The 14,248-nt window shown below is 36.8% G+C and overlaps 1 protein-coding gene across 6 annotated transcripts in view; it reads left to right on the forward strand.

Moving 5' to 3' along the window:
- Positions 1-256: 256 nt before the first annotated feature.
- Positions 257-14,248, forward strand: part of LOC107713496 (macrophage-stimulating protein receptor-like) — a 20,951-nt gene continuing 6,959 nt past the window's right edge. The window contains exons 1-17 of one of the 6 annotated variants that reach the window (XM_016519010.1): positions 257-519; positions 1,551-2,821; positions 6,497-6,670; positions 7,416-7,541; positions 7,694-7,864; positions 8,863-9,023; positions 9,485-9,620; positions 9,823-9,959; positions 10,426-10,596; positions 10,703-10,796; positions 10,882-11,091; positions 11,972-12,118; positions 12,214-12,367; positions 12,580-12,672; positions 12,823-13,029; positions 13,144-13,224; positions 13,562-13,743. In XM_016519010.1, coding sequence (XP_016374496.1) covers positions 1,625-2,821; positions 6,497-6,670; positions 7,416-7,541; positions 7,694-7,864; positions 8,863-9,023; positions 9,485-9,620; positions 9,823-9,959; positions 10,426-10,596; positions 10,703-10,796; positions 10,882-11,091; positions 11,972-12,118; positions 12,214-12,367; positions 12,580-12,672; positions 12,823-13,029; positions 13,144-13,224; positions 13,562-13,743 — 3,441 coding nt within the window. In that variant the 5' untranslated portion in view covers positions 257-519; positions 1,551-1,624. Of the gene's footprint in view, positions 520-570; positions 603-1,550; positions 2,822-6,496; positions 6,671-7,415; positions 7,542-7,693; positions 7,865-8,862; positions 9,024-9,484; positions 9,621-9,822; positions 9,960-10,425; positions 10,597-10,702; positions 10,797-10,881; positions 11,092-11,971; positions 12,119-12,213; positions 12,368-12,579; positions 12,673-12,822; positions 13,030-13,143; positions 13,225-13,561; positions 13,744-14,248 lie in introns of those variants that run through there. The other 5 variants (XM_016519015.1, XM_016519011.1, XM_016519012.1 and 2 more) reach the window with 5 other exon arrangements.

Here is a 14,248-nt window from a genome sequence, read left to right on the forward strand (position 1 = left end):
CTTTCCACCCCAGAATAGCCTACAGCCTGTATGGGAACTAAATTCCCTGCATTCCTTCAAAAGTACTATTGAACCAAATTGCTAAAAACCACAAGCCGAGAAAATTCAGATGTTTGTAGACATAAATGTTATGTGCGCTTAAATGCTATTTAGACAAGGAAAGGGGTGTGCAAGCCTTAATTTTAACTTTAATCCCTGGGGATATGTTTAGGTTGGGAAAGGATTGAGCAACATCACTTCCTTATGAGGTGTTTAGGCGTGTTCTGTGAATGGGGGATTGACCGCGTTCTCTATCTCATGCTAATACAAGAAGTCGAAACTGTCCTGTACGAAGAAACCAGTTAATCTTTTTTTTGTTGGTTTGAAAGAGTTTTTGTCTCAGGTATTTACAACTTAAAATACAATCACTGTTACCGTTTTCTTTGGAGTTTTTGTAATGGGAGTTTGACTTTTAAGTGCGCACGTTCACTCTTCATTGGACTTCAGGGAAAGAGGTAAAAGGCCACAGGTGAGCCTCGGGTAAATTCACACGCTTTTTATAATCAATAATACATTTTCTCCTTTTGGTGTTTAGACGTTTCTGTAACATACCCGCGAAACAGGTAACATTTTAGTTATTTCATTGTATATAGGCTACCTAAATGTATTTACAATTCCGTGACCATGCGAAAATCAAAGCTGGTTACACTGTGACACTGTTTGTTTATCGATTGTTATAAATTGCGGGTCAAGTTGCATATTAATATTTATTATCGACAACACGAGATTCGTTAAAACTTGTTTATGTAGGCTACTTTCCTAAAACCTACATTACAGTGGAAATCTTTCTCTTAAAGATATATATTGCGTAATTATTCAGTCATCTCATTTCAAATTCGCAAAATTCCATAACCATAGTTTCCATAACCAAATATTAAAGTACCAAACATGGGAACGCCTTCAAGCTGTGTTATTTTTTTATTTATTGATAACAGTGGTGTCTACCACGTTACTACAGTTTAACTAGCCTATAGTGTGGTGTTAACTGATAAAATGTAACCCTAACAAGTCTTTTTGGATTCAAGCTGCCAAATGCATAAATGTAGCCTATTTTGGTGGATGGTTAGCTGTCTGCTACGTATTTGTATGATATTCTCTTTTTGCTATAAAATGCATATTGTACAAAATTGATCCCATAACATTTAAATTAAAACATAATTTCATCATTTAATTTTAAAAGTAAAATGTGGTGTCAAAAATTCATCACACTTTAATTTCAGTACTTAAAATCAGAGTTTATTTATCAAATTCATAATGAAGCATGCATGATTTTTGTAGCAAAGCAGTATAATACGCTATATACAAAATGGAGGGAAGAACTTTTCAATTCAAAAGTTTTTTAATCATTTTAATGAGGGTTGCATTGTTGTTCTTTAGCAGTCTTATTGCCAAGTTACTGACAAGATACTGTAAATGGATGGAATGGATGTTCTGACGTAATGATGAAAGCATTTTTACAGTGTACATATTAATCTCTCTTTCTTCTGTTTTTGTCTTTTTTCTGTTCAAAGGTCCTGGTTATCTTCATCATGTGTTAGCAGTAGCAGTGCAATTCTTTCACCTCAGGTTACATAGGACAGCGGAGATGTTCATCAGCCCCAGGACCTTGTTAAAATGTGTCTGGTTGCAGATGCATCTTACATGTGCACTAAAATCATGTCCTACAGTCCCACAAATGAATGTAAACTTTTCTGTTACCTATTCTGTCTCTTTTTTCCAAACCGCAAAAGCCATACAGAACATAGTTGTAAATGAAAATTTTAATGAGGTTTATGTGGCCTCTCAAAACGTGGTTGAAGCCTTGGACAAAAATCTCACCAAACTATGGAAAATAAGAACCGGGCCAGTTGGCAGTTCAGATTGTGAAACCTGTCATTGTGATATTGAGAATGAACCGGGAATGCCACTGGACACAGATAACCAAGTTCTTGTTTTAGAGCCTCAGGGCTATTTTGACTTCCTGTACATCTGTGGGAGCACACAGTTTGGAGTCTGTAACTTCCTTGAACTTAATCAAAGCGAAAGACCCTCAAACCCTGAATGTTTTTTTGATAAAAGGGCCAACTCACCCTTAGCTTGTCCTGACTGTGTCGCTAGTCCTCTGGGAACAAAGGTCAGCGCGGTCAAAGATGGTTTTTCAACGTATTTCTTTACAGCAGCTACCATCAATACCACCATTGCTGGATCTTTTGGCAAACAGTCCCTTTCTATTCGTCGCTTGCTTGCCACAGAAAATGGTTTTGACAGCCAAGTGAAGGGTCTGACAGTTCTTCCTGAATTTCAGGATACATTTACCATCGACTACATCTATACGTTCTCTACGATAGAATATGTGTATTTCTTATCTGTACAGTGGGAGAGCCCGATGAAACCGAACGCCAAGTTGCAGACCCATCTTGGGCGGCTGCCGATCAAGGACAGTGAGCCTTGGATGTACAGGGAAATCGTTCTGGAATGCCGCTTTGAGCCCAAACGCAGGAGAAGGAGCTCATGGATTAAGGATATTGTGTACAACTCGGTTCAAGCTGCTCATTTCAGTACGGCAGGCAAGGAGCTGGCTGATGAGATAGGAGTGAAGATGGACAGTCCAATTCTTTATGGGGTGTTTGCTGAAACAGATGAAAAGGGGAATCCTATCAGAAAGTCTGCCTTGTGCGCATTTCCAATAGGTGATGTAAACAGTGAGATTGAGGAAGGGGTAGAGTCCTGCTGTTCAAGTGGGACAGAGCAGCTCTCTCGGGGATTGTGCCATTTTCAGCCCTGTGAAATGTGCCCACATGAGGTGAGTTTGTATTTCTCACTGCAGCTTCTTGACAATTGGCAGTTCAATTTTAAGTTAGTTTGGTCTTGTTTATTAATAAATCCGTGTCTCCATCCTGCTCCTGAGAACCCATCCCCCTTTTTAGGTGTCTGGGGCAGAGCTGGGTAGTAACTGATTAGATGTAATCTGGATTACATAATCAGATTCCAAAAATGAAGTACTTGTAATTAGATTAAATGACATTTTAAAATACTCATAATCAGACTGCAGTTACTTTTTTATTGATTACATGATTACATATTATTCACACAATGACGATAAATTGTTCATAATTTATTGATTCTCCCTAATTCCTCTTTTTCATCTTTTAATCATTTCTTTTTGAACTAGGCTACTGCTTATTTACACTCAGAAAGTTTTCCAGTTTTGTGGGCATTCACACAAAGACCAGTCACTTGACCATTGGATTTACAAAAATTATTTCAGTTTTAAGAAGTGTTTTCTTAGCATTTCAACATTACATCAACTACTGATGAACATATTAATTTTTCTTTGAATTATCACTCAGTAGCACTTTAACCATGCATTTCTATGTCTTTGGAAGGATTTTGTCTTGCAAACACGTTAAAATGCACAAATTCACGTTATTTCTTATTTACATGTAATGCAGTCATTCCTAAACTTTTTTGTCATCTGAACATCTTTCACCTAATATATTTGCTTGAAGTACCCAGAGATTTTAAAATAAATATTTTAATAATTAAGTATCACATTTGCATGTTCACGGTTCTCGGTTGGTTAGGGGTCACATGACGTGCAGATAAACAAATAAAAGATTTAATTTTTTTAGAAAGTGTTTTATTTTGATTATTGTTATTTTACAATGACTTTTTTATTTTGCATTTTTTATGATTTATTCATTATTAGCTTTTCATTAAACTCACAAAGCCCCTGCAGTTCCTATACAAACCCCAGTTTGGAAAACCTTGATGTAATGGAATGTTTAATGCACTTCATGTTGTTAATTTCAATGAATGGAATATATTTTCTTACTCTTTGTATTTTTATATCAATACGGTACAAGATTATCCTATTTAAATTAATGTGATAAATGACTTAGGTCAAAAGTAATGTAAAAGTAATCAAAAAGTACTCTGATTACATTACCTAAAATGTCTGTGTAATGTAATGGATTATGCTACTAACTCCAATTTTTTGTCATGTAATGTGGAATCAGTAACAGACTAAAATAAAGGTGCTTCACGATGCCATAGAAGAACCTTTTTGTCTAAATGGTTCCATAAAGAACCTTTAACATCTGAAGAACCTTTCTGTTTCACAAAAGGTTCTTTGTGGCGAAAGAAGGTTCTTCAGATTACAAAAAGGTAAGAAAGAGATGGTTCTTTAAAGAACCTTTGACTGAATGTTTATAATTCTATGGCATCGCGTGAAGAACCTTTTGAAGCACCTTTATTTTTAAGAGTGTACAATTTCTAAGTAATCTACCCAGCTCTGTCTAGGGGATGCCCAACAGAGGGGAAAATAGCAGAAAAGCGTAATTAGTCGAGTTTTGTTTAGCAGTTGGGCTGGTTTGAACAGCATAGAAATGTTCTCAATGCCCTAGCAACCCCCAAAACACCATAGTAACTTCTTAGCAATGCCCTAGCAACCCCCAAACACCATAGCAATTGCCTCACAATGCTGTAGCAACCCCCAGAACACACTAGGAACCCTATGAACCCCTCAGCAACATCATAGCAACCACGCAACATGCCCTAGCAATCTTACATTAACCTCCAGAACACTCTGGCAACCACCTATAGTAATGACCACTCAACCACTCAGATTACCTCAGCAACCACTTAGCAACACCATCTATCTAAGTTATTCTCAATGTTATTTTGTCTTACTGAAAAGGCTGAATGAGTAATTTCATGGCATTTTATGTTTCTTCCTGTACCTTAAGACTTGTCCCCATCTTGTGTTTATTTAAAGGGTTTATATAATTGGTCTAGTTTATATTTCACAACCTATACCTTAAAAGGAGTGGACCATAGAATATTTGATGGTTAGTGAAGCCAGTTTCAGGAAATGACTCACACAAACATTTGATTTTCGTTTAAACTCATGTGCGGCTGCACTTGCTCAGGGATCACTCTGTGAGAGTCAGGCTTTATCATACACTGTTTTGCATGTGGCTTGGAAGTCTCTGTTGTGTTGTTCGATTCATGAAGTCACTTTTTGTTTTGTAGATACCAGCCGCCACATGCTCATACATGAACTGTAATACGTCACGCAAAACCTTACTGTTGGACTGAACTTTCTGTGGCAGACGGTTGTGCCGAGTGTGGCTTTATCTCTCACAGTCTTAAACAGGCAATGAGCCAGAGCTGATAAATCAAGGAAAGCATTTAGTTTCAGGATGTTCAATACTGACGTCAACAGTTTGTTTTTAACCAGTAGAAACAAGTATACTGAGGAGGTTGGCTGAAATAAAACCAGATTTACAATGCAAAGTCCTGTAGTTATAGATATTAATTTTAACACGTCCATTGTGAATAATTTCTGGACATTCCACCCTGTATATCTTACTTACATAGGTTTTGTGTTTTTCCTTTTATATTTTACTTTTTATATACATATTTTCCATTATTTTACAGAATATTTTAATCCGTTTATCAGTTGTTCTAAAAAAAATAAATAAATCTTTCCTTATTTACTCAACGTTCCAAAGAGAAATTCTGAAGAATATGCTGACAACCACTGGATCACCGGGCTGGAGAACTGGATCAGTCAGTTTCAAAAGCACATAATTCTGACAACAAAAGAAAAATGTATCTTATGAACTCGTATGAATGTGCCTCCTTGATGTAGGTCCAGATTTCCAGTGAACAATAACTAAAATTCATCTCACAATGTTATCATTTTAATTCAGAAGAATTGAAATATCACAAATGTGTTGTATGGACCACTTTAATTATACTTTTAAGGTATCCTAAATCGTAAAATGTGTTTACCATGGGAGCAAAAAAGTCAACATAAACGGTATGACAACATCTGCTCTTAATCTTATTAATTTCTACAGCAATGGAAATTAAATCCGGACAGTACATGTTTGTTTTCTAATTATTCAGTTAGTGTTACCACTAACAGACTGCACATATCCCTCAAATCTTAATTTGGTACAAGGGTTAATGCTTTAGGGGCAGGAAATCATTTATTACTGCCAGATGGTGTCTGTAGCCTTCCGTTTACAAGTTGTTGCTTCCGTTTCACTGGGGTTGATGTTAAAGTGCATGCATTTTTGTCTGTCACAGTGTCATCCTTTTAAAGTCAGTAAAAAAAAATCATAAACAAACATGGCACAGGAAATGGACAATGAGGAAAAATTTTCATTTGAAAAAGTGTACAATAATGTTGCTGTTTTTTTAACAGTCCATTGAGCTTCAAATGCAGGCAGAACATATAGAGTGTACAGGTGCATCTCAATAAATTAGAATGTCGTGGAAAAGTTCATTTATTTCAGTAATTCAATTACTGATTTTGCAGTTTTCATTTTGTCAGATTGGCACTTTCTGTGTATGCCGTGATTTTTTTTTAAATGTATTTCTTGCAAAGTAATGAAAAGTTGCATGAAAAAAGTTTTTATATTCACTAAATATATTTATTCACTCAATATTATGTTTTTTTGTCTAGAACCCAGATGATTTGACTTGCAACGCTATCCCCACAATGGTGGCAAAGCCTTGCTACAGAGTGGACTTCTTCGATAGGCGGATGAACAATGTGCTCTTCACTTCTATTCTGGTGACCACCATTGAGACCAAGACTGTGGCACACATCGGCACGGATGATGGAAGGCTCTTGCAGGTTATTAGGACACTCTTTTTTTGGTAGAAACTGATTCCATTTTAAATACTGTGAATAATGATTGGCACCTTACTGAAGTTTAATGGGGAGCTAACATATGTGTTGCTGAGGTCTATTTAAAGTGTTTCAGACACCAATCTATCATCTCATTTCCCCTAAATAGTCATTTATATTTCACAATTCTTACTTTTTTCTGAGGTGTAAACTCACAATTACAAGGGAAAAAGTCAGAATTGAATGATAGTCACAATTCTGAGAAAAAAAGTCATAAAACTGAGTTTATATCTTGCAGTTCTGAGAAGAAAAGTCCAAATGTTCCAAAGTCCACGAAGTCAATAAAAATCAGAATTGTGATACAAAAAGTTGCAATTTACTTTTTTATGTTTTTTTTTCCGTGGTGGAAAAAAACAGAATTGCAAGATGTAAACTTTCATATCTCGTAATTCTGACCTTTTTTAATCAGATTTGCGAATTATATATTGCTTAATTGCAACTGCATAGTGGCTTCCACTGAATCCTCTCCTTACCAGCTGAACATTAAAGTTCATATCTTTCCTGCTAGTCAGTGGCCAATACGATCATAAGCCGGGCTTTTGTTGGCTCCCTATATTGGATGGATACAGTGAATTATTTTTGCCCTTTTAAGGACAAATATCATGTATATTTCATATTTGTGTAGCTGTGACTAAGTATGCTGTGTAGTTTTGGCCCTTGACAGACAAAAAAAAACAACTTTACTTTTCAGGTTATTCTGAGCAGATCGTCCCTTGTAGTGTTTGCCAACTACTCTCTTGTGGAAGAAATGCAGAAAGTGTCACGAATAGCTGCCGTTCATTCTTCCGAGTCTCTGCTCTTTGTCGTTGGAAACAAGGTATGCACGTTTATTCTGTACAGTTCAAAAGCTTATCAGCCATCAGTGGTGAATTAAAGGTTTAATGTTTAAAATATACAGACTGAAAGTGACTCATAGTTTTCATCTGCATTTTTCTGTCAAACCTGTCTCTCTTCATCCTGTATGTGCAGCTGATAAATGTGTCTCCCAGAGGTCCAGGCTGTGCCCATTTCTTCAACTGTTCAGTGTGTTTAGCGGCCCCCAAGTTTATGGGATGTGGCTGGTGTGATGGAGTCTGTTCCCAGATGCATCAGTGTAAGGATCAGTGGAGCAGCAACTCCTGCCCTCCAGTAATCACCCAGGTAACGCATTGCATAATTGGGCAATAAATGTGACAATAAACTGTCTGTCTTTTCAGTTTGCGTTTCTAATATACAGTGAGTGTGTACTGATAATATGAAGGCTGCTTCAGAGTCATTGTAGTCATATCAGGGCAGGGCTGTGTTAACAACCACAGTACCTGTTGGACTCTCCCCCCTGTATCACACTGGACGGAATGCCAGCTTTGTCTGTGAAACAAGAACCTTTATTTTTGTAATATGTTCCACATTTTAGATAGTAAAATTAAATAAAACAAACGGAAGTATGAAAATTATGTAGTGACACAAAAACAAAGCTATATTGTATAGTAAGATGCTATGCTGAGCATTTGTTGGCTGTTACTTTGCTTCCCAGTCCTTAGAAAAAAATAATTAAAATTAAAAAATGTTAACAAACTATACAAAAGTCATATACTACCATGATTTCTACAATGATATCTGAAGGACTGGACTCTGGAGTAATGACTGCTCAAATTTCAGTTTTTCCATGAAAGAAATAAATTACATTTTGAAATATATCAAAATAGAAAATGACATTTTAGATTGTAATAATATTTCACATTCTTTTCTTTTTATTAAAGTTTTTTTTTTTGCCGTTCTTTTATAACAATAGGACAGTCTAGATCTGAGAGGAAGAGAAGTGGGAGAGATGGTGGGGGGGGTGTCGGGTAAGGTCTGTGAGCTGGGATTCGAACTCGGGACGCCCGTAGTGCAATGGCGCTGTAACTTGGCACTGACTAATATTTCACAATATTACTATTTTTTCTGTATTTCTTATTAAATAAATGCAGCCTTGGTGAGTGTAAGAGACTTCTTACAAAAACATTTTTAAAAAATGTATCAAACTTTTCAATGCTGGTGTAAATTTATATTTGTCTGTGCAAATTTCAAGCATCTAAGCAAAAGCGTTTAGTTTAAAAAGCTATCAAGAACTTTATGTATAACCCTAAAACTTAATTTTTTGCGCTTTTGCTTTTCAGTTTTTCCCCAGCATGGTGCCCTCAAATGGTAAGAGTGAAATCACTCTTTGCGGCTGGAACTTCCAGTCATCTTTCCGACCTGCTATCACTCAAACCTCTCACCAGGTTTACGTGGGAAAAAGTAGCTGCACTGTTATACCAGAAAAAAGCAGTAGCTCCCAGTAAGTAACACACACATTGTAGTTTCTCCACAAAAAAAAAAAAAGAAGATAAATACAGAACAGTTCTTTCCTACTGAAACAGGAAGTTGTGGCAGATGCATATTAAAGAGAGAGATTTTTGTCATTTTTCCACCCAAAAATATTCAATACCCTTTAGTTTATGTTACAGATAACCTTTGTAACCTCACACATACATATGTGCTCATCAGTGTTATTTTATATACTATTATAGTATTTATTCATATTTTGAATTAGCTTTTATTTTTTTATTTTCAGTTTTTAATAGTAATTTTAGTTTAAGTTTTAGTACGTATAGTCATTTTATTAGGCTTTTTTATCTATCATTTATATTCTATTTTATGTCGGGTTCATTTCAATGAACAAAACCAATTTTGAATAGTTTTGGTTAACAATAACAACATAAATGTATTTATAAATGTAATTTTTCATTCTTCACTAAGGCTGGTGTGTAGGATTGATGGTGAGGTGTCAGGCCTGGAGCGAACTGTTGATATAACAATACAAGTGGATGAAAAGAGCGTGGAAAGTGGATACTTCATCTCTGGGAAGGCTAGCATACAAGGCTTCAGTTTTGTGGTAATGAGAAAAACATTCTCAATCTTTAATTACCTAACTTAAATATGGTTTAACACATGGATAGGGTATTAAGAAATATTGGATTGTGGTACTGCTGCTGATGAACTGGATAAATGAAAGTTTTGAAAATGAAAATTTCCTTTGTAGTATTTTGCCATTTTAGATTGATAACGCTCTTATCATACCTCCTATCTCCCATAAGACCCCAGAAATCACAGATATCAGTCCAGGCTTAGGACCTAAGATTGGAGGAACCCTGATCACCCTGTCAGGAAAATATCTGGATGCTGGTGGAAGCAGAACGGTCAGCCTTGGAGACAGAATTTGCCCTGTTCAAAGGTTATTGTGCCAGGTTACGAAATTCACTGTTTAAGAGTTATAAGTGAAGGTTTAGAAATATAAGAGTGCCAGTCTAGTACAGTGTTTCCCAACCGGGGTGCCGCGGCACCCTGGGGTGCCGTCTGTCGAGAGCAGGGGTGCCGTGTAAAAAAATCATTTTTTAATATTTTAAAATTGATTAAAAAAAAAAAGCATCTATTATATAATATCCATTTCTGATGTCGCCAATAATTAGAGATGCACCGAAATTTCGGCTGCCGAATTAGTTCACCGCTCAGGTTTCACTTTCACGTGGTGTGACGCTCTGTGTATTATTCCGCTCTATGCGTGTGCGCTCCGCTCAGCTCCACTCACACCGTTCATGCGAATCGGAACAGCAAAGTCCACTCAAAAATTGAGCCGACAGGAAACATCCATTGTTTGTAACCACTGAGCTTTGAGTATTTTCCTACTGTTGTTTCTCCAGCATCTCCAGCGATGGGACGTCTGTTGTTTGTAGGTCTGAAGGTGCTGAGGAGACTTCAGAGGTAGATGTAAAGGTTTTAATTGATGAATCAACTATTTCAGCCACAAAAAAGTTCAGATATGTGGTGAATCCTGAGGTGACGACTGTGAAGCCCAACTGTGGTTTTAGAAGGTGAGTCAAACCATTCAGTTTTTTTTATTTACTTTTAAATTGAGTCTTTAAAAGTAAATTTATAAATTTTTTACTATGTATTTTTTGGGGTCCTGCTACAATGAAGAGGATCAAAAATCACTATCATCGGGCAGAACCTGGACTCCGTTTCCCAAGCCGTAATTATCTACAAAGGCAGCAACACAACACCTGTGCAAACCGTAGGACTCATTTGTATTTTGAAGAGCCATGTTTAAATGTTTTAATTGTTTTAAATGTTGCCACTTATTGGATGCTGTACCTTAGGTGTGTGTTAGTCAAGGGAATCCCAACCAGATGGAGTGTACAAGCCCAGTATGTGAGGAGTCAACGGGAATCCTCTCTGTGGATCTGGATGGAGCCAAGGAACTCCTGCCTCAGACATTTACCTGCCATGCTAATGGAGAACCCATCCCATTTGAAACAGAAGGTCATGTGCTTGAGCTCAGCCCAGGACAGGACAAAGTCTCACTGCATGTACGTCTCAGTGGTTGCATATATTGTGTGGTTATATAGTCTCGTATATGGTCTGACCAGGCCACATGTCTTCACATGCTGTTTATGTAAAATATTTATATATAATATGTACAGGTGCATCTCAATAAATTAGAATGTCGTGGAAAAGTTCATTTATTTCAGTAATTCAACTCAAATTGTGAAACTCGTGTATTAAATAAATTCAATGCACACAGACTGAAGTAGTTTAAGTCTTTGGTTCTTTTAATTGTGATGATTTTGGCTCACATTTAACAAAAACCCACCAATTCACTATCTCAACAAATTAGAATACTTAATAACAAAATTTCTTGGTAAATGGGTGCAGTGACAAAAAACACAATGGAGCAACACCAGCAGATGACATTGCACCCCAAATCATCACAGACTGTGGAAACTTAACACTGAGTTGAATTACTGAAATAAATGAACTTTTCCACGACATTCTAATTTATTGAGATGCACCTGTATGTTATATACATATTATAAACACTACTGGTCAAAAGTTGTAGAATAATTATTCCAAAAAGTGGAATAATTAAGTTTTTTTTATGTTTTTTAAATAAATCTCTTATGTTCACCAAGGCTGCATTTAGTGATAGGATGTGATAGGATGAAATATTATTACAATTTAAATAACTGTTTTCAATGTTAATATATTTCAAAATGTAATTTATTTGCAATATTATTTGAATTTTTTTTCTCATCACATAAAGCATTTTTTTTTGGCTAGAATACATAAAATAGACAGACATAAAAAATAAAAACAACACAATGAATGATTTACTAAATTTAAATTATGACTAAAATTATGACATTCCAGATGTATTGTATCATAATCTAATCACATTTTTTATTCCAGCACAAAAAACTAGCCCTGGTGTCTGATTGCATGAAAATCATTATGACAATTAATGGAGTGGATTGCAAAGCTACAGTTCTGGACAATGAGGTCACCTGCAGGATCCCCAAAAATCTGACTATCCCTAGCCAGGGGGTGCCAGTTAAGGTCAGAGTCTGTCTATTGAATTCAGCTTTGATAAGTTCAAGTTGGCTCTGCATCTGTCATTCATGATGTGCTGCTCTGTCACGTGTGTTTCGCAGCTGTTAGTGAACGGAGAAGAATATGACATTGGTGTAGTAGTAACTACAAACAGCAATTTTATTGTGGGCATGGTGCTGTGCATCTTGGCTGCAATTGGCGTGGGAGCAGCTCTGGCTTACGTAGCCATGGCAAGAGAGCGCAAGAAAAGGAAATGTAAGTGCGTTCTGTCAAAATTACTCAAATATCTCCAAAATTAAATGATTATTTAATGTTGTAAAAATATTTTGTAACTATTATACTTTATAGCATATGTTTTAAAATATATGGAAAATATTTGCTTTTTATTATGATGATTTCTGACCATTTTAGAAAGCAGAATTTAAAAAATGGTGAATGTGCATGTAAAAAAATATTTGTTTGGTTAGCAGCTGCGCTTGCTCAGGTTCGACTATCGCTGCATTCAACTCACACTGCGGTGGAGAATTATGACAGATCACCTGATGGTGACTACAGAAGAGGTGAGACAACCTAAAATCCTGATCCTGAAGTTTTTTTTTTAAACATTTGAGACGTTCCTATAATTTAAAGAGTATGAAGCCCAACTTGGTACATTGTATCTTCATAAAGAGCATCCATTCTTTAATAAACATGAACTGTGCGTCCTGTAGGTCTGACGGTTTCTCCATTCCAAGGCTCGAGCACAACATTCTCCAGTCTGCCGTATGCTGGGACAATGGACTCTGCAGTAGCTCCTTTGATTCAATCTCAGGCAATCTCAATGTCCGCTCTCCGGCCAGATCTGTTGGAGGAGGTGAAGAATGTTTTGATCCCACATAATAAGGTTAAAATCCAGCATGACCAAATCATCGGCAAAGGTACATATTTTAGGGCAACGGCAATCCATCTGGATTTGCTACATTGCTTTTTCTCTTTCTTATAGTGCATTCTCTTTCTATTCCACACTCGCATATTTCTCAAATCTTTCTCAGGTCATTTTGGAACTGTGTATCATGGATATCTTACTGATAGTGATGAAAAAGAGACCCACTGTGCTGTCAAATCATTGAATAGTAAGTAAATTAATACTGTTAAATAGGGGTACACTAATAATAAACTTGTGGATGATACAATAAGCTGATAAATATTTTGTTATTTGTTTCATTATGTTACGGCAAATAACATAATAAAGAATAACAATCAAAATAAACTGAAAATAAACATAAAAAATTTAAATCTATCATTTAAAATTTTACAAGTGAAATTAGGCATTGGAATATACAGAACAAAAAAAATATCATTTTGAAATTACAGTATTTTATGTTAGAGTTTACTTGCATACAGCATTGTGATACCCAGCCATTATGGGGAAAAAACAGGAAATATGTTTTTCTTAATTTTTATTGAAAGGGATCACTGATCTGGAGGAGGTGGAGCAGTTTTTAAGAGAAGGAATCTTTATGAAGGCCTTCCACCACCCTCATGTCCTGTCCCTCTTGGGCATTGTGCTTCCCAGTGATGGACTTCCCCTGGTGATCCTGCCATACATGAAACACGGAGACCTTCGGCATTTTATCCGCTCTGCACAGAGGGTAAGCACATTCATTTTATACCATACTACAAATCGATCTCTTGCGTCTCTGGATCAACATAGCCCTGACCGAATCCTAATCCCTATCTTAACCATCAGAAATGATAGGTTGATGACTCAAACCCCTTGCCCCATCGTAAGCCTTATCATAACCATAATTTGACATAATTTCTCATAATTGTCACGGTGCGGTAAAGGAACACACCGTGTAAACAGGGGCCTGGGTCCAAATGCAGGCTTTTATTAACTGCAGGGGAAAACAAAGTAAAAACCAAAACAGAACACAAACAGATCTGAGAATCCGACACAGGCTCGAAACAGAAAACGGACTCCGACACAATACGGACACGTAGAGCTTCCACCGGAGCTTTGAGAGCGGACACCGCCGCCTCGGGGGAACTGCGAGCGAACACCGCCGCCTCTGGAGCCTCGTGAGCGGGTACCGCCGCCTCGGGAGGATCGTGAGCGGGCACCGCCGCCTCGGGGGAACTGAGAGCGGACACCGC

The sequence above is a fragment of the Sinocyclocheilus rhinocerous genome, unplaced genomic scaffold (assembly GCF_001515625.1).
Source record: "Sinocyclocheilus rhinocerous isolate Xijiao unplaced genomic scaffold, SAMN03320098_v1.1 scaffold57, whole genome shotgun sequence".
In the NCBI taxonomy this organism is placed as follows: Eukaryota; Metazoa; Chordata; class Actinopteri; order Cypriniformes; family Cyprinidae; genus Sinocyclocheilus; species Sinocyclocheilus rhinocerous.